This window comes from Canis lupus, chromosome 16 (assembly GCF_011100685.1).
Source record: "Canis lupus familiaris isolate Mischka breed German Shepherd chromosome 16, alternate assembly UU_Cfam_GSD_1.0, whole genome shotgun sequence".
Lineage (NCBI taxonomy): Eukaryota > Metazoa > Chordata > Mammalia > Carnivora > Canidae > Canis > Canis lupus.
The window spans coordinates 15,464,356-15,491,807 of NC_049237.1; the positions used below are offsets into that span (position 1 = coordinate 15,464,356).

The 27,452-nt window shown below is 49.4% G+C and overlaps 2 protein-coding genes across 4 annotated transcripts in view; both read left to right on the forward strand.

Moving 5' to 3' along the window:
- The window catches only part of LOC111090250 (zinc finger and SCAN domain-containing protein 2-like), a 27,729-nt gene extending 25,084 nt beyond the window's left edge, over window positions 1-2,645 (forward strand). For both annotated transcript variants that reach the window (XR_005371325.1, XR_005371329.1), the window contains 2 exons: window positions 2,072-2,283; window positions 2,392-2,645. The gene's annotated coding sequence lies outside the window, so the exon portion shown is untranslated. The remainder of the gene's footprint in view (window positions 1-2,071; window positions 2,284-2,391) is intronic.
- A 5,337-nt stretch (window positions 2,646-7,982) lies between these two features.
- On the forward strand, window positions 7,983-26,693 carry GIMAP8 (GTPase, IMAP family member 8). 2 transcript variants are annotated; one of them, XM_038559695.1, is made up of 5 exons: window positions 7,983-8,139; window positions 15,044-15,704; window positions 19,733-19,778; window positions 21,870-22,496; window positions 24,441-26,693. In XM_038559695.1, exons 1-5 carry the CDS (start codon window positions 8,105-8,107, stop codon window positions 25,121-25,123), a joined length of 2,052 nt encoding a protein of 683 aa, XP_038415623.1. In that variant the 5' UTR covers window positions 7,983-8,104; the 3' UTR covers window positions 25,124-26,693. The 2 variants fall into 2 exon arrangements, with proteins under 2 accessions (XP_038415623.1, XP_038415622.1); XM_038559694.1 differs by having other exon boundaries at window positions 7,993-8,139; window positions 15,041-15,704.
- The last annotated feature ends 759 nt before the right edge of the window (window positions 26,694-27,452 follow it).

Below are 27,452 nucleotides of genomic sequence, written 5' to 3' on the forward strand. Positions count from 1 at the left end.
AAAAATTATTATTCATGAGACACACAGAGAGAGGCAGAGACACAGGCAGAGGGACACAGGCAGAGAGTCCCTGCGGGGAGCCCGATGCGGGACTCAATCCCAGGACCCCAGGATCATGATCTGAGCCCAAGGCAGACGCTCAACCACTGAGCCACCCAGGAGCCCTTGTAAAGGAGACGTTTGGGGAAGTTTCTGTTTAGCTCAAAAGTACTCACGAGTGTTGAATGATTCTTTATTATCTCTATCCATATGGTCCATCAGAGCCTCAGCACTAGCCCATAGCCCATGGAGCAGGAGCACCCACGTTTGAGAAGCAGGAGGCAGATGACTCTGAGGTGCTTTCTGGTTCCGGGCATGAGCAGTTGTGGCTTCTGCCCAGGCCCAAGAAGGTCGGGGGCAGGGGAGGGGGTGCTGAACACACCTGCTCCCATTCACATATGGAGCTCGCCTCCAACCTGGCTTCTTTTCTGTGCTTTTCTTCAGCAGGGAAGCAACAGCCTGGGAATTAGAGCTTCAGCTCTTGGCACCGGAGATGGTCATGTCCTCCCAGTGTTTCCTCCTGTGTGGTGGAGGGTGGCCTCAGGGGGCAGGGAAGCTGTTAATTAGTCCCAAACATCATCTTGTCTGGCATTAATGTTGGCCAAGGTCAGCGGTCGGAGGGGTCCAGAGCTGATGGTGGAAGGAAGAGGGTGCTGGAGCCATAGAGGGGAGCAGGCCCCTCCGAGAACCATGGCTACCGAGGCCCCCCTGGCCGAACAAAATCCCCTCAGAGCTCGGGGCCTGCTGGGGTGACGGGGCTCAGGGCAGGTAGATCAGGCCAGGTGTGCTGATGGGGCCTCTGAGACTTCTATTTGTGAGGCATGAACCCGCCATCAACAGGTAAATGCCCTGTCCCCAGAAGATTCTGTAATAGAGAGAGAAACAACACGTCTAGCGGCTGCCTGGGCTGTTTGGAGCAATCACATTATTCTGAACGGAGGTGAAGCCGGTCCAGGTGTGTGCAGGCTGGAGCCTACTGCTCGGGAGACACTCCTGTTTTTAACACACTCAGTGCCAAGACCCTGGCAGGACCTCGGTGCTGGGTACAGCGGGCCGGGGGGCCTCATGGCACGGCTGTGAGCGAAACCCAGAGCATGGCTCTGCTGTTTTATTCCCAAACTGTGGGGTGCTGGGGTTGAGTGTCAGGGCCGCTGTGCCCTGCAGGGCCCGCAGAGCTTGGATGTGCAGAGAGAGAAGATACAAGAGAAAGAGGTGCACATCCTGGAAGGTGGGGAATTAATCCCTGATGAAGCCAGGTGGGATCACCTTCGTCCCCTGGGAGAAGGAGTAAGCCCCTTTCCTGTCCGCAACCCATTGTCCTTTCCCTGGCACTGTCACTGTCTGCTCCTCTAGACATGTTTATCTTGGGGGAGCCTCCATCCAGTGACAGCAGGCTCTCGTCACCCTACTGGCTGACCAAACTCTGAGCTCCCCACTTCCTTCCTGTGGGGGAAGAGCTCAGGACAGACTGAGGGGTGTCATATCTAGGGACTCTGAGGGAATTCTCAGGTTCGATTAGGGAAGAGGCACACATATTTTCTTTATTTTTTTTTCAAGTTGTTTTGTTTTGTTTCGTTTTGTTTTAGTGATCTCCACACCTGACACAGGGCTTGAACTCATGATCCTGAGATCAAGAGTCACAGGCTCATATGACAGAGCCAGCCAGGTGCCCCTACATGTACTCTTTAAACAAAGGCAGTTCCCCAGGGGACATCTGCAGCTGCCCTTGACCGGGAGGGTGGGCCGTGGCAGGTACTCCGGCCCAGAGAGGCGGAGATCATCTCCCCCAAATCCTGGGGCCCCAGGCTGCTGAGCACAGGCCTCCCCTTTACGGCCTCCTGAGGGGGTGGTGGTGGTCCCGGCTAGCACCCGAAGGCAGCCCGAATTTCTGTTCCTCCAGCCACACAACCTAAGGAGGAATGTGTAACTCCTGGGATATATGTCAAGAAACTTGGAATGAAGGAGCGTGTGGTTTTTCTCATTCATTCATTCATTTATTCATTCACCTGCTCCCTCCTTTGTTCGTCCACAGCTGTGGGCACCATCCCATATGTGCTGGCACTGTTTCGGGAGCTGGGGATGTAGTCGGAAGCAGGAGCGATGCCGTCCTTGCTGCAGGAAGCTCTTCTCGTGGGCAGCAGTGTTCTGAAGATGTGGAAACGAACCAGGCTCCCAGAGGAGCAGCATGCTGCGGAGGTCACGTCGCGGCCCAGACCTTCCCTTCCGTTCAGCAGAATTTGCACGGTACGGTCATGTCGTGCAACCATCTCACCGCCATCCATCCTTGGAAAGCTGAAACTCTATGCCTATTAAACCCTAATTCCTCTCTCCCGAAATCTTTGCTTTTTATAGGTGAACAAATCTGGAGAATTTGGAGAAACTTCTGGAAGAAGAACCAGTGTGAAACCATCTCTCCTCACGGGGAGCTCTGGGAAGCTGTAAAGCTGCTGCAGAATTTCCCAGGATTTCCCCTTCCCCTTATGTTGACATGTTCCCTCCTTTTGGGTGGTTTTCTTTACATCAAAATCGGGTCTCTCGCTAGCTTTTTTTTTTTTTTTTAATTCTCGCTAGCTTTTAACTACCCTTGACCTTTCAAAAGTCTGATATAAACACATTATTAACCTTCTAAAAGCTGTTCTGCTACCATTATCGATCACTCGGGGTTTAAGAACTTTCTATTTTCACTGTCGATTCTGGTCTCTGGGACCCTTCTGCCTGGCCTGTGTCTCTCTAGAAACTTCCAGAAGCAATTCAACTCTTTAATCCCTTTGCTGCCAGCTGAGTTGGTGCTCACCCCCCTCTGCTGAGTCTCCTTTGGAGAAGAGGGGACAGCAAAACAAAGATTTCAGGAATCAAAACCCAAAATAGCAGCAGCATCAGGAAAAACAAAACAAAACAAAACAAAACAAAACAAAACATTCAGACAACCCCTAAACCAAAAACATACAAGAAAAGAAAAAAAGTTAAGAGCACCCTTGGGGAATCCCAGAGCGGAGAGAGGATGATGGCTGCAGCTTGGGCACGGCCGGGCCCAGAGGCTCCAAGGAGACGTAAACCAGAAGGAAATTCATTGCAAATCCCGCTTACTTCTTCTCCAGCCAGCAGCTTGGTGGCAGGAGCAAATGTCCTGGGGTACTGCACAGGGGTAGAAAAAGTCCTGCTAGGTGGCCCCAGAATCATGCATAGGTGGAGCAACTGGCTGCCCCTCTACATCTCAGCCTCCCTCCCCAACACCCCTTGCCTGGGGATTAAAGCCTGGGGGCGCACTGCTTCTCCTGTCAGTATAGCTTGGGCCCCTTGAGCTCCGGGTTGTGACTTCGAGCACCACGTTGGATGTAGAAATGGCTTAAAAACAAAATCTTTAAACAAAAATGAAAGAAAGAAGAAAAAAAAAAAGCCTGGAAAGATTGCCTCTTCCCAAGGACATCTTGAGTCTAGATTCTGATATTGGGAAAATTTGCAGCAAAGGAGAGAGAAATTGGGTGGTAGCCTGAGGGGAGAGTGGGGTAAGGGACATTTCTTTTCTTTTTAAAAAATTGTATTTATTTATTTGACAGAGAGTGAGAGAGAGACAAAGAGAGACAGAGATTCTAAGCAGGGAGTGGGGGGTAGGGAGGGTTGGGGAGAGGGAGAAGGAGAAGCAGACTCCCCGTTGAGCAGGGAGCCTGATGGGGGACTCATCCCAGGGCCCTGAGATCATGACCTGAGCCGAAGCAGACGCTTCACTGACTGGGCCACCCATGCACCTCGGGGATTTTCTTCTTTACAGTTGGGAGAACTGCACGGTCGCCTGCTGACCACAGTGGTCCAGTAAGAGAGGGCACAGATGGCCCGGGGCAGGGGCACTCACCACAGCCAGGTCCTTGAGAAGGGTGAAGAATAGAGGCTGATATACACTCGGAGGAGCTGGGCTCAGGCCGGGGTCTGGACAGGGGGGTCGCGGTTAGGGAAGGCAAGCTGCGCCTGTGGCACAGCCCAAGGCCGGGGCAGTGGGTAGGGGCTGTAGTAGTGGGGCTTTGGGACCGTTTCTGTTTTCCAAAAGAAAGAAGAAGAGAGGTCATCCACGGAGTGGGGATGGGGAGGTGGGGGGAGCGTTAGAAGAGAGAAGCTAGGAAGTAGCTGGCTAGGTGGCTAGGGCAGCCGGGGCATGACTGGCAGGGACACGAGTGGGGCGGGGCGGTGTGGGGGGACTGGCCAGTGTTCAGAGCCCCTCTGGGACAGGGATCAGGAATGGAAGAGAACCGGCCAGCAGGTCTGCATGCCCCCCACCAATCCTCCCAGCCCCTGCCAGCGCTTCAGGGGCTGGCCTCTCCTGCCCACTATCAGAGTCTTCCCTGGTGGGGTAAGTTAGTCCATGGCAGTTTTGCTCTAACACTTCCCATTGGGCTTCCCACTGATCCCCTCTCCCAGGGAGGCTGCAAAGCAGAGGTTCTCATCCTCCCAGAGGGTCACACACCCGCCCTAGGGAAGACCTTCCTGCTTGCATTTCGGTTCTTGCTCTGGCCTGGTGTTTCCTTACTGCTTTGTTGCTTTCTGGATGCTTTCGAGAAGAAGGAATCATTTTTATCCTATTTGATTTCAGTTGTTTCCAGTATGGGTATGAATAACACAGGGAGGACGGGTTAGTCATGACCTTTTGGACTTCTCTGCCTACTCTGTCTCTATGGTCTTAGACTGAGTGTCCCCAAACTAAAGTGTTCATCTCACACCCCCCCCAACAGGGGCCTTCCACAGCTCTGTCTCATGAAGGCCTCTAGAAGTGCTGTGACCCCAGACATTCCACAGCCAATTAGCCTGGGGTGACCCCTGGCCTTTCCATGAATGAGAAAATGGTGTCTCTTCTTCAAGTTAAACATTTATAAATAAGCATATCATTTCTTAATAATTACCGTAGTAAACAAGGACTCTGTTTGAATAAGACATTTAATTCCGTCAGAAAACTGTCAAAATATACAAATTTAGTCACAAGAGACTTCCCTACCATCTGCCAAAGTTGTAGTAAACACACAATTCTTGTCTATGAAGTTAAACAGCTTATTTCAAAACACAATGTTTTGAAATAAGGAAATGTCTATATCGCCGATAGCACTCCCTTGGATATGGCACCCTGAACACTTGTAAGAGCAACCCTGAATTAGCCTCTTTAGCGATTATTTCGTTGTTTCCATCTTTTAAATACATCATCAATCTGTTTCTCTTTCCCTATGTATCTAGCTTGGACTATTGCAGTACCTTCTGGCTGGTCTTCCTACCCCCAGCCTGACCCCACCCCCACCCCCACGCACCTGCGCCCTCGGGGTCTGCCATTCTCTCTCTGCCTGAGTGTGCTTTGCCGGGGAAAAAAAGCACATATCCACGACGTAGGGACTTAGGGTAGGCGGAAGCTCCGGTGTGCAGATTCTTCCTCCGGTGTCTTATTATATCTTCCATGACAGTATCTGCCAGAGAAAATGAACGGTTTATTTTGTTTATAAGTTTGTTTCCCCACCTGGTTGTTTCTCCGCCTTGTAGTGTTTACAGCGTTTCCCCTTTGCTCCCATGGCACCCTGAACACATCTCTATGACAGCACATGTTATATTGGCCTATAACCACAGGTGCCGTCCCTCTTCCCATCATTTGAGCTCCTTGAATGGAGATTTGTCCTGCAGGTCTCTGAGCCCCTGTGTCTAATACGGTGCGTGGCCCGGTAGACGACTCCTTATTTGCACAGTTTGTGCCTTCCAGGCTTATATGATTCTTAGAAGGCCAGCCCTCTCCCTCATTGCCCCCTCTGAGGAGAAGGGAGAAGGGAGAGTAGGGCTGGGGAGGCGCTTTTGCTGCCCTTGTCATTAGCCACACAGCCACTAGGGGGCAGGGAACCCCCATCCTTCCCCCAGATCCCCGCCCAACCAGCCTTCCCCACAAAATTCGATTTTCCACAGGCCCTTGTGCTGAGAGATCATTTTGCAAAAAATGGTCGACTCAGCGAATGATCAACTTGCTAAATCAATGAGGAGTTACATGAAGCTGGGGTTTTACTCAGAAAGCTCCCCAAACGCTTCATACTTTAGAACAAGAGAGCTTTTTCTGAACTCAATGGACTATTTTCTCTATTTTGGGGAAATGACATTCCACTGGGGCTGTGACTCTCTGGCCCTGAACTGACCTCCACTCTTGGGAGCCACATGGTTGGGATGATCACAGGATGGGATTGAAGGCTTTTCATCTAATTATTTTAGTGAACTGATTTTATGTGAATTGATCTAGCACCCAAAAGAGGGTGGAGATTGTTTCTAGAACAGATCCTCCTTACTGGGGGCATCCACAGGGTGGGGAACGCGGGAGGCTTTTCTCAGCAAGATGTAGCCTGTGTAGATCCGAGCCCTGGGTGGCAGTGCCAGTATCCCCAGGCTTTCTTTGGCTTCCTAATTAGGTAGCATGTGAAGACCAGCCCAAGGGGAGGTGGATCCCTTGGGACAGAGCAGCCCCTCAAGACCTGTCACCGCCCCCCGCCCCCCCTTCCTTCCTCTGGGTCTCTGGAAGTACCAGAGCCTGGTGTGTGGATGAACCACCAGGACACGACCTACTCTCAGAGAATAAGGCTAGTCACGAAATGGCCAACACTGTCTGATTCCATCCATAGGAAGTATCCGAAGCCCTCAAAATCACAGAAATAGAAAGTAGAGGTGGTTCCTACCGGCTGGGGGTGGAGGACCAGAATTAGGGGGCTGATGAGCGCAGAGTTTCATTGTTGCAGGACTGGAAAGTTCTGGAGCTCTTTGCACAACAAAGGTATTTGAGGCTCCTGAACTGTGCACTTAAATATGGCCAAGACGGGGATCCCTGGGTGGCGCAGCGGTTTAGCGCCTGCCTTTGTCCCAGGGCGCGATCCTGGAGTCCCGGGTCCCGCATCGGGCCCCTGGCATGGAGCCTGCTTCTCCCTCTGCCTGTGTCTCTGCCTCTCTCTCTCTCTCTCTCTCTCTATCTCTCTTTCTCTCTCTGTGACTAACATGAATAAATAAATAAAATCTTTAAAAAAAATAAAGAACCCATGGATATTAAAAAAAAATATGGCCAAGACGGTAAATTTATGTAATGCGTGTTGCCTTTTAAAAACCATAACAAGGGCAGCCCCGGTGGCGCAGCGGTTTAGCGCCGCCTGCAGCTTGAGGTGTCGATCCTGGAGACTCGGGATCGAGTCCCGCGTCGGGCTTCCTGCGTGGAGCCTGCTTCTCCCTCTGCCTGTGTCTCTGCCTCTCTCTCTCTGAATGAATGAATGAATAAATCTTAAACAAACAAACAAACCCATAACAAAGTAAGTCTTTCCCAGTGTTGGGCTGCCTTCTGCCGTAGAAAGCTTTCGGAAGGGCTTCGTTTATAAGCTACCGGAAAGCTCTAGCGTTTCAAAGGTCTTAACTTGCCCTAGAAAGGACCTGATGGCCGGGGAGGCAGCGCGTTCTGCGGCGAGGTTGGAGGGTCCCCCTGGAAGGGCGTGAGGCGTTGCTGGGGGCTGCGGGTGGGAGAAGGGACACAGGCCTTCCCGGCTTCGGCGGACTTGGGGAGGGGTGGCGGAGGTCACCCTGAAGGACCACCTGCCTTTGCCGGGCGCCGTCCCCGCACAGGCCACTGGCCGGCTCGGCCTCTGCAGGCTCCGCGGCGTCCTTCCCGGGGGCGGCCCCCCCCCCCGCCCCCCCCCGCACAATAACCCTGTCGAGGACCCTCCCGAAGCTGGTCCTGGGCCCCAGCCCCCGCGGCGCCGCAGCCCCAGCCCCAGCCTCCTCCTCGGCGGTCGGCGATCGCGTCCCCACCCCTGCCCTTCGGGCTGCGGCCGCGCGGGGGCCGAGCCGGGCCCCCACCCCCGCCCCGGCTGACCCCGACCGCCCGGCGTCTTCACCCGGTGACCCGGCCCCGAGCGAACTGCACGCCCCCCACCCCCCGCCGACGGCCTAGGTGCGCTTCCCGTTTCTAGAAACCTCTTCCTGCTAGAAAGCAGTTTGTCAGAAAGATCCCGGTCCGGCGGCGCCCCGCCCGCCCCTGCTTGCTCCTCCCGCCGCCCGCGGGGACCTCAGCGGCTTCCCCAGAGCCATGGAGCCTGCGACGCGCCCGGGGACCGAACCCAGGTGCGTGCGCGCCGGCGCGGGTCCTGGTCGCAGCAGTGGCTGCCCTGGGAGGGGGGGAGGTAGAGGGGCGGGGGGGCTTGGGTCAGGGCGTGAGGGAGAGGGCGGGAGGCTGCCCAGCCGCCTGCAAAGCTGGCAGCTCGGACGCCGCTCTTCCACGTTCACTTTTCTAGTGTTTTCCACCCCGTGCACTCTTGGGTCCCGTCAGCTGAGCACTGAAGGCGCCAGTGGTTGTCCAAAGCAAGACTCTGATTTTACCTACACTTAAACCTCCCGGGCTTCTCACCTTTGAACTCTTTCTCCTCCTCCTGTTGACTGACCTGCTGCGCTGGGGCTGAGTCCTCCCCAGGCTGGGTTCTGGAAGCTTCCCTGGCCATATTTTTTGTGGGGTGAACTGCCTCTTGATGTGGGACAGACCTCCACACCATCGGAGCTTCGCTTGGATAACAGAAGCCACGTACCCTTGGGCTAGATCCTGAGAAGTGCAGGCTGCTGGAGAGTTTCAGGAGAGTTCTGGAGAGAACTTTTCCCTCTTTGTTAACCTGCTGGGGTCTCCAGAGCCGTCTGGGGGGTGCCCAGAGGGGATGTGGATAAAGGAGAGAGGGAGGGAGGGGGGTTTGGGGCTCCTTTTTATCCTTAAAAGTGTTTTTTTTTTTTCTTTTAAACTTAAATGAAAAAGAGAAAGAGCACAAGCAGGGAGGTCCAGAGAGAGAGGGAGAAGCAGACTCCCTGCTGAGCAGGCGCCCCATGGGGGACTCCATCTCAGGACTCCGGGGCTCTGGGACAACAACGAGCCCAGCCCAGTCAAAGGCACATGCGTGACCTAACCAACTGAGCCATCCAAGTGCCCCCTTAAAAGAGTTCTTATATGCGGGGGAGAAAATCCCACAGGTTGGCAATTGTCCACAGGGAAAAGGGGAAGAGCCTGACGGCGGGGGTGGGGGTGTCCTGATTGAATATGCCCCCTCCCAGGTAGGAGTTCAGCAGACTAATTTAGTCACCGTGGTGAGCAATCGTGTAAAACAGTGGAGCTTAGGTGGGAAATAAATTCCTTTCTTCTTCAGATCTGCTGGAGGTGTCTGCTTCTTTCAGCTGCTCACCCACTAGTATCTTTTTTTTTTCTATTTAAAAGAAATTAATGCACAAAAAACATACCACTTCACTGAATGGGATACAATATAAAGTTAGTTCACTTTTATTATTTTCAATTTCTGCCTGATTAGATGTAAATTCTGCAGTCATGAAGTCTCTTGAATCTTTTATGATTTTTTCTAGAGCCACCAGTAGCTTTATAATAGTGCTTCGAATTGGCTTTCTGACATTGAATTGTAATACAAATTTTGTAACTCTGTGGGAGAGAGGACTGTTTCTGATTCTTTCTTTTGAGGTGAATTTTTCCTTCTAGTCATTTTGCTCAGTGCAGAGTGGCCAAAAACAAGTTGTACTGGAAAAAGGAGAAAAAAAGAGAAGAGAAAAAAGAAAAAAAAAAAGATGAAAAAAAGAAAAAAGGGGGGGAAGCAAACAAAAAACAAGGGGGAGTATCCTCTGATTGCGTATACCGTAAATCCCTCGACTTCCCCTGGAACTTTCCAGTGCTGCTTGGTCAATAACTTGCTTTTCCCCTGTCCCTCTAGGTGGTCTTCTGGGGGAGGGGCCTGCTGTGCTGATTCTCAGGTGTGAGCACCTGGGGGAGCTGCTCAGCCCCCTGCCTGGTGCAGGGCTCAGTGGGAGTTGTTTATCCTGTTTATCCCGTGAAGCCACTGTGAGGCTCAGTGGGGGTTGTTTATCCTGTGAGGCCCCAGAAGGAACAACCACAGTGGCGGTGGCCAGCTCTCCAGCCCTGGAGTCAGCTCCCAGTCTGCAGGGGCCTGGATGCTCCGGGGGCGGGGGGGGGGGGCGCTGATCTGCCCAGCTCGGGGCGTCCTTGCTGCCCTGTGTCCTCCCAGCCTCTGCCTGTCCCGGGGGGAGCGCCAGATCCTGGGCCGTGTCCCCCAGCACCCTGGGCTCCGGGCCGGCGCTACTGGGATCGTGCTCTGGCCGCGCAGCCCCCTCCACGCGGAGCCTCCGCCTGAGCCCCTCCGAGCTGCTCCTGGGTCCAGCCGTGTGCGCTCGCTGCGGCCCTTTAGGGAGCTCGGCCGCGGGGTGTGGGGTGCTTTCCCTGGGGCGCAGGTCCTCTGTTGGTGCCCCTGGCAGCCTGAGGACATCCCAGCTTCTTTATTTTTTTCCCATCTTCCTACCTTGATAGAGGTGCAAACTCATCTCACTGTAGCATTCCAACTGTTCTCTCTTTAAATCTCAAGCCGAATTCGTAGGTTTTCAGGATGATTTGAAAGTTATCTAGGTAAGTTGGTGGGGACAGGTGACTTGGGGACCCTACTCTTCTGCCATCTTGCCCCCTCCACTTTTATTATTTTCAAAGTGACATTACTTCAATCTCTCCCTTCCTTCCTTCTTTCTTTTTTTGTACAGATTTTATGTATTTGACAGAGGGAGAGATAGTGGACAAGCAAGGAGGAGAGGCAGAGGGAGAGGGAGCTGAATGCTGGGCTACTCTAAGATCATGACCTGAGCCAAAGGCGGACGCTTCACCAACTGAGTCACCCCGGGGGCCGTCCCTCTTCATTTCTAAAAACCTTTTTCTTCCTTTCCTCACCTCCCTTCCCCATGATCATTTCACACCACTTAGGAGCGTATGCTACACGCCAGGCACGATATCAGGGCTTAGGGACACAGGCATGGTCTCTGCTCTTAAGGAGTTTCATACTAAGAGCAGAAGAGAGAAAATAAAAGTAAATCGTACCAGACAGTAACAGCGTCCTGGGGAAAAGAGAGGAGACTGAGGGGATGGAGAGTTAGGGAGAGGGTCTCTTCATTCATGGGTATGTCGGGGGACAAAGGTCCTCTTAGAAGTGTCCCAACAGTGACTGGACATCAGCTTCCAAGAAGTCTCTTTTTCTCTGGTGTGACAGCTCTGGGGTGTATGTTCCAGGCGATGTGGCTTCACCTCCTGCACCTGCGAAGAGCCAGAGACACAGATGGAAAGAACAGCCCAGGCCTCCACCTGTGCCCCATAAGCTTCTCCCCACCTCACTCCTGACTACCCTGCATTTTTTTTTTCATGGTGAGGCTTTTGGGAGGAGGAGTCTGTGCACTGCCTCTCCTGTCCTCTGACATTCCTTGCAGCGGGGCTTCTCACAGCCCCCAGGGCTCCCAGGGCTCCACTCTTCACTTCCTTTGACTGCTGTCCTCATCCAATGCCTTCCTAAGCTGTAGATGTGGTGCTGTGCGAAACAGGGCAAGTCCTCCTTCTCCCAACACTTCGCTTTCAGGGGTGGGAAGACAAAAAAGAAAGTGAGAAGCAAGTCAATAAGTCAGTGCACAATGTGAAAGGTGGTGGTGGTAGTGGTTGCTGGGGAGAAAAATAGAACAGGGTGGGGGGGACCCGGAGTATTGGTGGGGTGCAGGTGAGCCTGTTGCTCTTAATTATAGGATGACTGCAGAAGGCCTTCTGTACCACAGGGACAATTCGGTAAAGACCTAAAGGAAGCGAATCTGCCTCACACGAGTCTGGGGGAAGAATGTTCTAGTTTGAGAACAACCAGCACCAAGCCCCAAGGTTGAATGGGGAACAACAGGGAGCCTGGTGTGGCTACAGCAGACAAAGCAAGGGGGATGAGATAGGAGAGGCAGCTAGAGCCCAGATTGGGTAGGGTCTTGTCGGGCATGGCAAAAGGCTTTACCTGTTACTTTCAATCAGTGGGAAGCCCTTGGGGGATTTTGAACTGATGAGGGACAGTATCTCTCTCTTGGTTAGGATCACACTGGCTGTTGATGGGCAATACACTCTAGAAGGGACGAAGCAGGGGGACCAGTGACAGTGTTATTACAGAAGTCCAGGAAAGAGCTCATGATTGCTTCAACCTGGAAAAACCACAAAAGGCTTGATGTGGAGACGACACTTCAGCTAAATGGGTGAAGAATGGGGAGGAATTTCCAGTTAGACAGGAGGGTGGTGCAGGCCAGGACATGCTGGAGCTTCTGGATAACTGGAGCTTAGGTGGCAGAGCTGAAGTGGGGGGTCCCTGACTGGGAAAGGCACCCCCAATTGCAGGCTACACATTCCTTTTTAAGATTTTATTTTATTTATTTGACAGGGAGAGAGAGAGCAAGTGAGCACAAGCAGGGGGAGCAGCAGTCAGAGGGAGAGGGAGAAGCAGGGTCCCCACTGAGCAGGGAGCCTGATATGGGAACTCGATCCCAGGACCCCAGGGTCATGACCTGAGTCAAAGCAGACATTTAACCAACTGGGCTACCTAGGCGCCCTTACACATTCTTTTTAAGCCCATGTTAACCATTGACAAAAATTTTATTGGGCTAAAAAGTAAATTTCAACCAGCAACAAATATTTTATACAGACACTCTCCAGCCAGACAGTAATAATATTAGGAACCAATGAAAAGACAGCAAGTGTCTCCCAATACAGTTTTAAATTTGATAGTCACTTCTCCTAGTTTATGGGTCAGAAAGAAATAATTGCCCATCCTGTTTAAACATGTTTAAAGCTGACCCACAAAAAGAGTGAAGGGAGCATCAACACTATTGAAGACGCCAGTTCTTCTAAAACTGAGCTACATATTCAGTGCAGTGGCATTCTAGATTTCAATGGGAGGTCCCAAAAACGAAGACAACTGATTTTCAAAGTCCTACAGAGGATTAAGAAGCCAAGAGTAGTGTGACGATTTTGAACCAAAGCAAGGTGTTGAGACCTACCTGCTCGATCACATAATGAGGACTTACAGTTATATATATATTTTTTTAATGAAGATTTTTTTAAAGATTATTTATTTATTCATGACAGAGAGAGAGAGAGAGGCAGAGACACAGGTAGAGGGAGAAGCAGGCGCCATTCAGGGGGCCCAACATAGGACTCGATCCGGGGTCTCCAGGATCACACCCTGGGCTGAAGGTGGCATTAAACTGCTGAGCCACGGGGGCTGCCCCTTACAGTTATATTTTAAGGAGAGTCAAACTAAGTCACTTGGGTTTCAGGAAATAAGGTTTTCTGGTTCGGGAAAAGATTACGTGAGCATCTCATGGACAAAACAGGCAACCCAGGAATGAGACTCGTGGGAATTCGGGCACCTGGGACCTGAAAGAATCATTTGGAAAGATGTGGCGCTGGGAAACTTGGCCCTTCAAGTGGGTCCGGGTTCAGTTGGGAAGGCCAACCCTGAACTGATGGTGGCTTACTCTGGTGCTCCTCAAGCTTGAATGGTCATGAGAATCACCCGGAACTTGTCCAATTACACATTCTTGTTCGGGAAGTCTGGGCGGAGCTCGAGAGTCTGCATTTCTAACGCGACCTCAATTATTGGCAATATCACTAATCTGCGAACCACACTTGGAGCAGCAGCAGCTGACTCGTTAGAATACCAGCTGCTTTCTTAACAAGAAAGTGATCGCAGGGATGTTTCGGCAGCTCGGTGATTTCACCAGAGATTCTTCTCTCTGCTCTGTGGTCCTTTAGCATGATGGTGGACGATGGCCTTTGGTTCTCTTATTGGTTACCTCATTGCCTTGGTGATATCTGCTGCTGTTCCAGATACCATACTTACATTTACTTTTTAAAAAGATTTTATTGGGGATCCCTGGGTGGCTCAGGGGTTTGGCGCCTGCCTTTGGCTCAGGGTGTGATCCTGGAGTCCCTGGATCAAGTCCCATATCGGACTCCCTGCGTGGAGCCTGCTTCTCCCTCTGCCTGTGTCTCTGCCTCTCTCTCTGTGTCTCTCATGAAAAAATAAATAAAATCTTTAAGAAAAGGATTTTATTTATTTATTTATTTATTTATTTATTTATTTGAGAGAGATCGGGAAAGAGAAAGAGAGTGCACAGAGGGAGAGAGAGAGGGAGGGAGAAACAGATTCCTTGCTGAGCAGGTAGCCTGACGTGGGGCTCGATCCCAGGACCCTAAGATCATGACCTGAGCCAAAGGCAGATGCTTTACCAACTGAGTCACCCAGACACCCCCCCCCCACACACACACACATACCAGTTACCACATTTAAATTCCAAATAAAGAAGAAGGGCCAAGCAAATGTTCCCTCAATTGTCATTAGGCAGAGCTGGGTCACATGGCCACCTCTGGTTGAAAGGAAGCCGGGAGAGAGAGTGTACTAGTTTAGGTCACTGCTGTAACACATTGCCACACACTTAGTTGCTAAAACCCCACCTAATTACTATTTTATAGTTCTGGAGGTCAGAAGTCCTAAAATCAGGGTGCTGGGCAGGATCCTTCTGGAGGCTATGTAGGAGAATCTGTTTCCTTGCCTTTTCTAGCTTCCAGAAGCTGCCTGAATTCCCCTTGGGTTGGGGCTCCTTATTGCATTTTCAAAGCCAACAGTGTAGTGTTTTTAAATTTGTCTCACTCTCTGACCTCTGCTTACGTCCTCACATCTCCTTTTTCTTACCCTGACTTTCCTGCCTTCGTCTTGGAAGGACCTCTTATGATTATGTTGGGTCCACCTGGACCCGTTTACTGTGTAAGGTAACGTAGTCCCAGATTACAGGGATTAGCATATGGACATCTTGGTGAGGGTCATTCATTGTTCGGTCTCTCGTACTGTCTATATTTCCCCTAGCGTGTATAGTGGGTGATGAATGTAGAGAAGGGGATTGGTGTTTAGCCAACCAATAGTGTGTGACATCTTACTAATATAGATTTATTCCAGGGACAAGAGCACAGAAAGGATCCTGGGACACAGGGTCTCTTATCCCCATCTACACTGAGTTGACGCCAGTAGCCCAAATCCTTGGGGGAAATCTATAAAAGAGAATGCATTTTCCTGCTGAGCCTCTGTTGACTCTTGCATGAGTTGAACATTGATGTGTTGCTTTTCTGTCCCAGCAGAACCGACGAGAGCCTGGGTCAGGAGAGGGAGCCAGAGCCAGGCTGCTCCAGGCCAGAACTGAGGCTTCTCCTCTTAGGGAGAAGTGGTGTAGGAAAAAGTGCCACTGGAAACACTATTCTGGGCAGATCCATGTTTGTGTCCAAATTTAGTAACCAGATGGTGACGAAAGTGTGCCAGAGAGAGAGTAGGGCCACAGGAGAGGGGACACTTGTGGTCATCGACACCCCCTACCTTTTCTCCTCAATGTCTCCGGCCGAAGACAAGCAACGCAACATTGAGCGCTGCCTGGAGCTCTGTGCGCCCAGCCTGCACGTCCTGCTGCTGGTCATTGCCATCGGCTGTTATGAGCTGGAGGACAAAGAGGTGGTCTGTGGCGTCCAGGAGGTGTTTGGAGCCGAAGCCAGGAGGTACATGATTGTTGTCTTCACTCGGAAGGATGATTTGGAGGGAGACTCAGTGCAAGATTACATCGAAGGGTTAGATTCCCTCAGGGAGTTGGTTGAAAACTGTGGAGGCCGATACTGTGCTCTGAACAACAAGGGGAGCGAGGAGGAGCGGGTCGGCCAGGTGAGGGAGCTCCTCGGCATGGTGCAGCGTCTGGTGGGTGAAAATGGAGGACCCTATATCATGAAGTTCAGAAACCAAGGTGGTGGATTCCTGGTAAGAAATTCTTAAGGTTGGGTTCCTAAATTCCTGGGGTCCCTCCCCACAGGGAGCCTGTGTCTCCCTCTATGTCTCTGTCTCTCATGTATAAATACATAAAATCTTTTTTAAAAAAAGAAATTCTTAAGGTCTGCAAGGATCTCTGTGGCTAGAGCTCACGGACGGATGTTGGGCACAGGTAAGTGAGGTGTCACCTTGTGTGATGGGCCATTGACTTTGTTTAAGGAGCTATTCATCCATCATCTAGAAAGATGAGGCACCAGACCATAGGGTGCCTTAAGTATTACCCTTTGCATTTTGGACTTTGGACATTATTAGCAAATTAAATGGATACATTTAAGTCCTTACCTAACTTTATCCCTCACAATATTGGATACACAGATGGACCCTCTCTTCCCTTGACTTCAATCCAACTATGCTCTTTTTGTTTTTCTTCCTCCTGCCCTTTCTGGCTACTCCAGAGATTCCTGAGCTCTCCTCACATGGCCTCTAAAAGTTGGCATCTTCAGGGCATACTTCTAGACTGTCCTCATTTCTCCACCTCCAGCTTTATACCCTGTCAATCGCTAACTGTTTCCAGATTAATCAGTCCAGGCCTTTCCTCTGAATCCTGCTCCCTTATCCATTTGACATCTCCACTCAGCTCTCATATAGGATCTCAGGCTTCACACTTCCAAACTTTTGGTTTTCCCTCTGAAATCTGTTAAGACTTCTGTATTCCTCTCAAGTGGGTAAATGGTCGTGCTGCTCATCATGCTCTTCAAACCTAAGCCCAGAGGTTAGCTCTGCTACGGCTACTGGCTGGCCACTGATGGCCAAGTCATCAAGTCTTGTGTGGTCACTGTGCCTGGCTCCCACCCACTTCTCTCCATCTGCATGCCTCCCTGCACCGTCCAGTCCAAGCCAACCTCTGTTCTTGCCTGTCCTGTTTTATACACACCCTTCCCCTCATTCATTCTTGTGGCTTACCCCTCAATCCATTTCCTGCACAATTGCCAGAGTGATATTTTATTTAACTTCTAAACTTGAATGGGAAGTATATTTGTAGCTAAGGGAGATACAAAAATTCAGGCTTTTGCCTTTGAGGAGCTTACACTTCGGGTCGAGTGACTCATGCAAAAGACACAAATCAGTTCCTGACTCAGGGTAGGTAAGTCAGTGTTGGTAGAGAGGATTCTTAATGCAAGTGCCAGCGGATATAAAGCAAGCAAATATCCAGCATGGGGGTGGTTTTTGTCAGAGTGCAATTCTTGAGAACTGATGAGCTTTAAGCCCAAACAGGATGGAAATGAGAAGGAAGCAACACTTTATTGAGCATCTGCTAAGGCCCAGAACATGAACGGATGGAGTCATTGCAAGTGCTCTGCGTACTGATGTTCTGTGGATGAGGACTGTGAGGCTCAAGAGAACTTGTTGCTCTCTGGTCTCCTGAGTCTGACCTCCCTCTCTCTCCTTTATAACCACCTGTCTCTCTCTTTCTCTTGAAGGCTGTTTGCAACATGGATGTCAGCAGAGAGGATCTGGGGCACAGAGTGAGCTCTCTGCAGTATACCCTGAACACAACACCCTCTTGTTTAAAATGCTGCAGTACTGTCCGCTGATCTTTAGATTAAGTTCAGAATCACTGTCCTGAGCTGGTTCCTCAGCCTCTAACTTGCTCTTTATGCATTGGTCTCACTGGCCTTTCCTTTGATCCTTGACTTACGTTCATGTCCACTCTAGAGCTTCCACCCTGTGATTTTGTCCACCTAGACACCTTCCCTCTCCATCTTAGCCCATACCGGGGGTAGCCATCTGCCTCAGTGTGAGCTTACTTCCTCAGGGCCTTCCCCCCACACCCTCCTTCTATCAATGGCACTCCTCACATGGCCACCAGCGGGTCAAGTGATTGCTGTGAATATACTTGCAGTGGTTGCCTCCCTGAGGGATGGACATCATATCCATTTTGTTGACACAGGATCTTCTTTTTGTCTTCTGTAAAACAGAGATAATAATACGTATCTCAGAGAATTCTGTGAGGACTAAATGAAATAAATGCCTATAAGTTACCTGCAAATAGGGATCCCTGGGTGGCGCAGCGGTTTAGCGCCTGCCTTTGGCCCAGGGCGCAATCCTGGAGACCCCGGATCGAATCCCACGTCAGGCTCCCCGTGCATGGAGCCTGCTTCTCCCTCTGCCTATGTCTCTGCCTCTCTCTCTCTCTCTCTCTCTCTCTGTGTAACTATCATAAATAAATTAAAAAAAAATTTAAAAAAAGTTACCTGCAAATACTGGCGATGTAAGCATTCAGTGATCATTAGCTGCCATTATTATTGTTATTAGTATTATTATGGATGGAGATAAGGTTCACTTAAGTCATGGAGACATTGAGGACTCTAACAACCCAGAGACTGAGCAAGGTTCCCACTTTTAGGGGCAGCCCCGGTGGTAGCGTGGCGGTTTAGCGCCGCCTGCAGCCCAGGGTTTGATCCTGGGGACCCTGGATCAAGTCCCACATCGGGCTCCCTGCGTGGAGCCTGCTTCTCCCTCTGCCTGTGCCTCTGCCCCCCCCCCCCCCCGTGTCTCTATGAATAAATAAATAAAATCTTTAAAAAAAAAAAGGTTCCCACTTTTAGGACTATTACAGAGAAATAAAACATTCACATGTACAAAGATGTAGGTATAGAGATATTTATCATGGCATCTTTTGAAATAGGAAAGCCAGAAATAAATTGATGGTCTATCAGTAAAGGAATTGTTACATTAGTACGGAATATTCCTTGTCCATGCTGTGTAACAAACAGCATCTCCTAAAAAAAAAACAAAAAACAAAAAAAAAAACCCCAACAACAACGGGGTTGATCTATATGTACTGACTTGCAGAGCTATACAGGACATATTATGAAGCAGATTGCAGAACAAAATGCCTAGCAAGTCTCCCTGTGTGTTCATATATGCTTGTGTATATTTGCATAAACTTAGAAAAACATAGAAGGAAGTATGTTAATTAGCAGCTGCTCCTTTTACAGTGGGTTGGAAAATTTAAAATTATTAATTTTTAGATCGTAAGCATTTGCATTGGGACAATCTTTTGCATTTGAAACACATGAAAGAGTTTGAGTTGTGCCAGGTAGGATGAAAGAAGTCTGATAGAGCTGAATGGAGAGGACCCAGGGAGAGATGGTTGGAGGTAGCCACGGTTTGGAATAAGGCCAGGTAAGAAAGCAGAGGGAACATTTCCTTGGCTGGCATGGAGATTTAACAAAAATAGGATTAAAATAAAGTATTGGAATCTTCTAAGAGTAGCAGGTGCATCAGGATTGTGTATCATTTTTACCTTCTCTTTTGAGTCCATGACAGTTTTAAATTTTGGGAGCGAGAATGCTTCCCCAGGCAGGCAAAGGGAATACCAATTGTGTGTTTGGTTTTCCATCCTCCATTGTCTCTGTTTGCCCACCTGGGTGGGAGAAAGTTCCAAATTTTCCTGGTTTTTATGTCAGAAGAATCATCGTCTCTATACTCGGGGTGCAGTGTGGGGAGATGTGTGGGAGCTTCATTTCCAATCTCCTCCCTTTCCCTGGTCCTTCAGATGAATATCCCAGACATCAATGGGTTAGTTTCTTCCTCCAGGAAGTCCAGTAGCGCTTCTTAAGCCTCTGGATTTCTATGTCAACAGCAGAAACCCTGCAAGACTTTAGAAGGAACTGCTGGGGGATCGGGGAGAAGGAAAGTTAGAGCTTCAGTCTCAATGCCTTAATTAGATGGCATTTGTGGGGCTCCTCTGAGTGAGAATAAGACCCATCTTCATACTTCAGGGAAGCCTGTTGTGGTGGCAGCAGTGAGGTCTCAAGATCAATCATCATTATGGACAGTTCTACAAAAGCCAACAAGGAACATGACCGTGGCCTTGATTTGACCACATTCTAATCAGCCGATTCCTCTGGATTACATACTTGTGTCTCCATTTCTTTATTTTGTGAAAAGATGAGATTTTGTGCAATATTTCCCCTTTCTTTTCTTTTCTTTTTTCCCCCTTTATTTTCTAGGATAGTGTGAAGGGAGCCGCGTCTCAGAAGGAGGATAAGCCACATGGTAAGATGATCCTTAAAAACGTTAAGTTCACATTCACATTCTTTTGAATGCATCATGCATCAAAATGTAGTGGGGAAATTAGATAAGGAGAATCAAGATGCACTCTGAAGGCCTGGCTCAGGTTCTTGTCCACAGCCTGTCCCCCAGGGTACTCCTAATACCTGGGAGTAGGTTCTGGACAAGGTGTGGGTGTCCCTGGCCTTCTCTGAAATGTTATGGAGGTGGGCTTCCCTTTCATGGCTTCTTTCTAGATCAGTCTTGTCTTCCTGGCTCTGGATCCAGGACTATATAACGTTGACTCCTACTGGGAAAGCAGAAATCACCTTTGTGGATAAAACTCATCCTTAGAATTCAGTGATGGAGCTCAGTGTCAGTGTAATGATTGCTGTGAATGCTACGTCCTGCACGCTGCTCATGTCAATACCTATAGACCACCTCGTTCTGTTTTGCATGTGTGATTTTGTCCACAGTAAGAGCATATATGACTAATTCAACCATCCCTTTACCAAGGACTTTCAGGTTATTTCTGGGCCAGCTCTGTGCAAGAACCAAATATTCAGCAGTGAGTAAGATAGATGAGATCTCTGTTCTCATAGAACTCCCCCAAATAATAATAATAGTGATAATAATAATAATAATCTCAATATTAATGATAATTGCAATTGATATTATGTAGTGGAAAAATATATAAATAATTCAATCCTCATAGCATATAACATAATTCTCATAATAACCACATACATTTATTCCTCTTAACAGCCCTCTGAAGAGGGTGGTATTATCATTATTCTCATTTATAGATGAGTAAACTTAGCAACTTAGCAGAAATATGTGAACTCAGGCAGAAGTAGGGGTTTAAAATTCTATTGATGCCTTTCAGCCAAGACCTCCAGGAACTTCCCTATCCTGTCCCCAAATGATTCTTCGTGGTCATGAGGAAATAGCATGCCATGGGGAGTCATGGAGTGTCTCAGAATGAGGGCATTGGAAGGGAGTTTTTATAGGATACAGACTTGTGTGAGGTGATTTTGGGGAAATTAGGAACTTTCCCAAGACAACATAACAAGGACATGCTGTCACTAGCATTTCAGTGGCTTCTTTCTTTAAAGGCCATATTCATTCCACCTCCCAGACCTTTGGCTCAGACGCTCAGGGACAATCCACGCCTTAGCACCCAGGGTGCCTCAGACTCTGAATATTTCCTGTAGTGGCTGACTCTGCCATTTGCTCGGTGTGTAGGTTTGGTGCTGAACTTGGATCAAGGAGAAGTGGTGGGGACAGGGCATGTGTGCAGAAACAGTTTTGTGTACAGGTTTCTACAGTAATTTATTGAGGTACAATTATCAGAAAGTAAAATACACAAATCTTAAGTGTATAGCTCAGTGACCTTTTACCTATCTACACATACATGACCACCACGTAGATAAAGATCTGGAGCATTTCCACCACTTCACAAGTTTCTGCTGCCTCTCCGCAAAGGGAACTGAATCCAGACTCCCAGCAACATAGATTAATTCAGCCCTTTCTTGAACTTCACAGAGTGGAACTGGATAGCATGTGGTTTTGTGTCTGGCTTCTTTCATTTAACATGTTTTGAAGATCCATGCATGTTGTGTATCAATGGTTCATTCATTCTTTTTTTTTTTTTTAATTTCTGCGTAGTATAGAATTTCATAAATATGCTACCAAGGGGCATTTAAAAAAATTTATTCATTGATTTTTTTCCCAAGGGGCATTTTAAGCTCAGATTCTCCCTTGTCCTGCTTTAGCCCATGGACTTCATACCCCAGGCAGTCACCTTTGGTAGCAAAATGAAAGGAAATCTAAGGAGCAAGACCACTAAAGGCCAAATTTAACATTTTCATGTTCCTGGGAAATCTTGAGCTTTTAACATATCTCTTCATTTATTCATGGCCCCTTTTGTGGGTTTTATAACGATGGGCAGCTTCTGACCGGGACTAGAGTCCTACTGCTCAGAGCAACACTGGCATTGCCTAGAAAAACTGGCAAGGATGAGAAAGCATAAAACCTGTCCACATCTCTGCGTTCAGCTGCAAGAAGAGACTCTGAATCTGCCCTTTTGTCCCACAGGGGGAGGGGAGTTGCAGCGTCAGGCCACAGGATATGAGCCCAACCCTGGGATTCACGAACTGAAGGTCCTGCTTGTGGGGAAGCGTGGAGCCGGGAAAAGCGCAGCTGGGAATAGCCTTCTGGGGAAGCGAGTCTTCGAGACCAAATTCAGTGAAGAGTCAGTCACCCGGAGGTTTGTGTTGGAGAGCAGAATCTGGAGAGAGAGAAGAGTTGTGATCATTGATACTCCAGACATCTCATCTTCAAAGGATATTAAGGCTGAGCTCCGGAGACACGTCTTTGGGGGCCCCCACGCCTTCCTGCTGGTGACCCCACTGGGCTCTTTTTCCAAGAAAGATGAGGTGGTGCTGGACACCCTCCAAGCCAGTTTTGGAGACAAATTCGTGGAGTACCTGATCATTCTCTTCACCAGGAAAGAAGACCTGGGGGATCAGGATCTAGAGATGTTCTTGAAAAGCAGAAGTACAGCTCTCTGCAAGCTCATCAAGAAGTGCAAAGACCGGTACTGCGTCTTCAGTTACAGGGTGACAAGAGAAGAGGAGCAGCACCAGGCAGAGGAGCTCCTGCAAACAGTCGTGAGCCTGGTGCAGCAGCACGGGGACAGGCCCTGCACTTTCAGAGAGCAAGGTACACAGCATCTAAAAACCTTTTCTAGATGCTTTTAGAAACCAGTTATGAAACATATAAGAAGGGCGTAGGGATGATAGAAAGGAGAGACCCAATCTGCTAACTTTTCTCTTTCTCTAGTGTTACTAAAGTTCTGTGCCTTTCCACACACACTGTCCAGACCCAGTCTTTAATTCTTTCCTGATCTTTATCCCACTTTCCCAACCGGATGATGCAGGTCTTGAGGGAAGGAGTTTAGCTCTTTCTAATCTCTCACTTTCTCCGCAGTGTATCTGTTGCCTGGGGCTAAGGTCTCAGCACCGGTGATGAGATGGTTCTGGACCTCTGGTTTGCTTTTCTCTTTCTCTCAAGCCCACTCTAACTCTCTCTCTCTCTCTCTCTCTCGATTTCTTGATTCTTTTCTCTCTTTGGAGAGGGGAGGCTATTTTGGAGAAAAGAGGATGAGGACTGGGAGCCCAAATGCTCATGATAGGTAGGCCTCACGTGGCACTAGGTGGGTTTCTTATCCCAGCCACACCACCTGCTGCTTTAGCAGAGGGCCCCACGCACTCGGTGCTACATGCACTATTGCCCTGAGCTGAGATTCATCCAGGACAGCATGACTCACTCATTTGTCTTCACTTCAAATGCCCTCATCTGAGAAGAACACAGACTCAAAGGAGTGTATCTTTTTATGATCCCTTTCACATCCGTCATGGAGGGCCAAGTGCTGGGGAGCTTCCTACAGAAGTATGGACAGGCAGGGAGGTTAGGAGAGGCCGTGTGGAGAAGGCCCAATTTGAAATGGGATTTGGAGAATGGGCAGGGTTTGGGTGGCTGGCAGAAAGCTGGAAGACATTGCAGAGTCCTCCAGCAATCGGAAGCAAGGAAGGAGGACTAAGCATGCCACTCATGAGGGAGGCTGAGGGAGTGGCCATGATGGAAATGGAAGGTTCACGCCTCTACACAATGTGGGATGGGGCTTATAGAGCAGATCACAGAGGTCCTTGAGAACCATCCCCTCTGAGGGTGTGGAAGCAGGGCCTGAAATCTGTGACAGATATGAGAGAGTTGGAAGATTAATCTATTTTTCATCCTTTAAGCATAACTATAGGATTGTGAGTTCAGGATAAGCAATTCAATAATTTTCCCTGGAAGAAAGGGCACAGGAAAGCACAGAACTTTCCTCCATCTTCATTTTAAGATGGATATTGGTAACAGGTGAAAAAAGCCAGAGTGGAAGAGAGAGACTACAGTACAAGTGCAAAGTCCTAAGGAGCCCCCACTAACACGCATTGTGAGGTGTCTGTCTTTGCCATTCCATTTATAGGGACATCTATTCTCCATCATCGCCACACAAAACAGTGTGAGTGTGGGTCCTTTACTATAACCATGAAATAGTAACTCATCAGTTGAAAGGCACAGTTCAGATTAATGGGTTTTAATGAGAAATGAATTTTTGGTGATCCAAATGAAGGAACTAGTAGTCTGTCAGTGATTTATGCAGTTGCTTTTTCATAAAAAGTCAATTCTATGGAATAATTTTTTGAAACCATCAAGGAGACTTTGCTGCAGTTAGCACTAGTTGGCAACAGGAAGTCATCATTGCAGCAGGAACAGGAGACCAAGAGATGAGATGTGGAGGCTAGACGCAGCTGAGTAGCAACAGGTAATAAAGGCGGTGGCACTCACAGGGTGCCAGGGAGTCAGAGAAGTTACCAGAGGGCGGGAAGCAAATTCAGGGATAGGGACGTGGATGAGCACTGGGCAGAGATGGCTATCCACGTCATACTTCCGGTCACAGAGCGCACACCTGGAACCGTGCTTGGGGCGAGAGCTGCCAGGTGAGGGGGTGGCCGTGATGCTCCCTGAGCATCCTTTGCTGTGACATCTGGCGTCACTTTGAAAGCAGCACCCACGTCATCAGCCCATGGCCACAGATCTTTCCTGCTTTCTTTTCGACAGAGCCCCTGAGTCTTGTCCTGGTGGGGAAGAGCGGCCCTGGGAAGAGCGCCACGGGCAACACCATCCTCGGCAGGCCCGACTTCCTTTCCCAGTTCCGAGCGCAGCCAGTCACCAGGACGTGCCAGAGCAGCAGGAGGCTGTGGGGCCAGCAGGAGGTCGTGGTGGTGGACATGCCCTCACTGTGCCTGATGGCCAGTGCGGAGGGGGGTCCGTCCCAGCTAGAGGAGGAAGTCAGACGCTGCTGGTCCTGCTGTAAAGGGAACAAGATCCTGGTCCTGGTGTTCCAGCTGGGCTGGTTCACTCAGGAGGACAAGAGGGCCGTGAAGGAATTAGAGACCATCTTTGGAGAGGAAGTTTTGAAGTACACGATTGTGCTGTTCACTCGGAAGGAAGACCTGGAGGTGGACATTGCAGATTACATCAAGAACGCAGAAAACAGAACCCTTCAGAACATAATCAAAAGGTGTGGGGGGCGAATTTGTGCTTTTAATAACAAAGAAACTGGCCAAGCCAGGGAAGACCAGGCAGCAGTTCTTCTGACAATGGCCAATCAGCTGATAGAGAGCCATGGGGGGCATGGGTACCCCCAGAAGTGGGAGAACATTAGCAAAAGCATAAAAAATGGCCAGGACAAGCACAAGCCCAAACATTTACTAAAGAATTTAAAAGAAATTTTACTGTAGATACCCGACTTGCTTGGGAGGCTCTGTAAGTTAGACACCCTCAGTTGGGGACGGGGCGGGGCGGGACTGGTGGGATGGGAGGAAGGTCCTTGACTTTGGGGGCTGGGAAGGCACTACAGATCTCCCAGCACTGTGTAAGTAAATGAATCCTCAGGCTGGGCCGGGCTCATTTTTTTTAAAATTTTTATTTATTTATGATAGTCACACAGAGAGAAAGAGAGAGAGGCAGAGACACAGGCAGAGGGAGAAGCAGGCTCCATGCACCGGGAGCCCGACGTGGGACTCGATCCCGGGTCTCCAGGATCACGCCCTGGGCCAAAGGCAGGCGCCAAACCGCTGCGCCACCCAGGGATCCCTGGGCCGGGCTCATTAAGGAGAAAGAAGAAATGAGGCGAGGCGGGGAAATCTAGAAAGAGGCTTCAGAGATTGCATGGCTTTGAGGATCAGAATTAAGTCACATGAATCACGTCACCCGTGTACATAGATTGGAGTCAGGACACACACTGTGACCGAGGCCAAGGCCAGCCTAGGGTGAAATAGGGAGAAATACACAAGGAAGGACCGGGGGATCCAGATACAGGAGAGGGGAGCAGCGAGCAATGTCCAGCCAACGCCTGGCATGGGAAAGTGGAGAAGCAGGACTCGTGTGGGCCTCTAGGGGGCTAGGCCTGCTGGCGCCCTGAGGTACCTTGTTACCCCCTGGGGCAGGACTCAGACCTAGAACGGTCCTTTCCTCATAGGGGGTGGGGTGGGGTGGGGTGGGTGGTGGATATTCGTCAGTGTTGTCTTCATTCCAACCTGAATGGAAAGTGGGACCCAGTCTACTCCGCTTCCTCGTCCCTTAGGAAAGGAACACGAGTCTGGGCGGTTTCAAAATATTTTATTGCTAACCATTGCGCTGAAATAGAGAACAAAATTCCTAGACACGGTCAAGTTGTTGAGATTAGACAATCTCGCCAAGTTCCAGCATTCTAGGTAGAATTCTAGGTTGCCTCTAGAAAAGTTCATTCAAGACTCCTTTGCACATTCCTCTTTTTTTCATCCCCGAGGGTTAGGAATTAGGGTAAAGCTCAGAGAACTCAAGTGATAATGTCTTGAACCCCGTAGGAGCACACTGTATCTCACATCAGGAAGTCTAGGGGGAGGCATTCTGAGGCCGGTGTGACATCCACGCTCCAGCCTCGGAGGTGTGTGGCCTCTGCACTTCCGGTCACTTTTTGGTTCCAGGCTGGTGGTGCTCTGCATTGGCTGAGCAGATTATGTTGAGGGCTGCCTGGTGCAGGCCATAGATGAGATGAGAACTATGGGGTCTTCTCCCAGGTAGGTGTGGTTGGATGCTCTCAACATTAACCATTTCATGTATGTGTTGAGGACAGGATCTATTTCATCCGCTTTTGTTTTTTGAAAGTATCAGTTGCCTTCAAGTTTAACCCATTTATCAGAGCACAGACTGTCCCCATTAATTGTGTTGTACTCTATGTAACTCTAAATATGACAGATTCTGGAACATGTGTGTATACATATATTCAAGTTGAGTGAAATAATAAAGGTGAATTATTTTATAAATTCACATCCTCCTGATTTCTGTTTTTCTGGCGTGGGGGAGGAGCACGCCTCCACGGAGAGGCAATGCAGGTGTTTAGACACTTTGACTCTGGTGAGGTTTTTGCAGCTTTGGTCCATGAAGACCTTCAGAGTGGGTGACAGCCATTTTCTTACTAGGGCCTCTGCCAGCCCAGGAATCTCCCACTCTGGGCATTTCACTACAGCAAGGACAAATAAATTAGAACTGGGAGCAGGGGAGGAATGAAGTCTAGAAGGCATTTTGTGCCTCTTCCGAGAGCTTCCCTTCTGTTTGAAGGCAGGCACAAAGCCCAGTGCGCTACCCGTGGTGGAGCAGGTGGCATTGGGAGCTGCACAAGATGGGGGATGTGTGGGCTAAGCAACATGGCATCTTTTCCCAGGTAGGACCTAACGTCCATCTCCACTTTCCTGTAGGACCATGCTTGAGGGGTGTGATAATACTACCACGTCTGTTCCTTGGAGAGGCATGCACTGGGAGTTAGGGGTGCAAGAGATTTCCTGGGGGCAGGGGATAAAGTAGTGGCTGTTTTTTATTTTATTTTATTTTATTTTATTTTATTTTATTTTATTTTATTTATTTTATTTTTAGCAGTGGCTGTTTAAAGACTAAAGAAATAGCAGAATTGGGCTGAGAGAACTTTCACACTGCAATGCAGATCTGACACTTGCCAAAGGAAAGTGGGGAGACGCTGCTTGTGTACGGGGAGCTGCACACTTGACAAGCCAGCGCCATCTGAACAGAGAG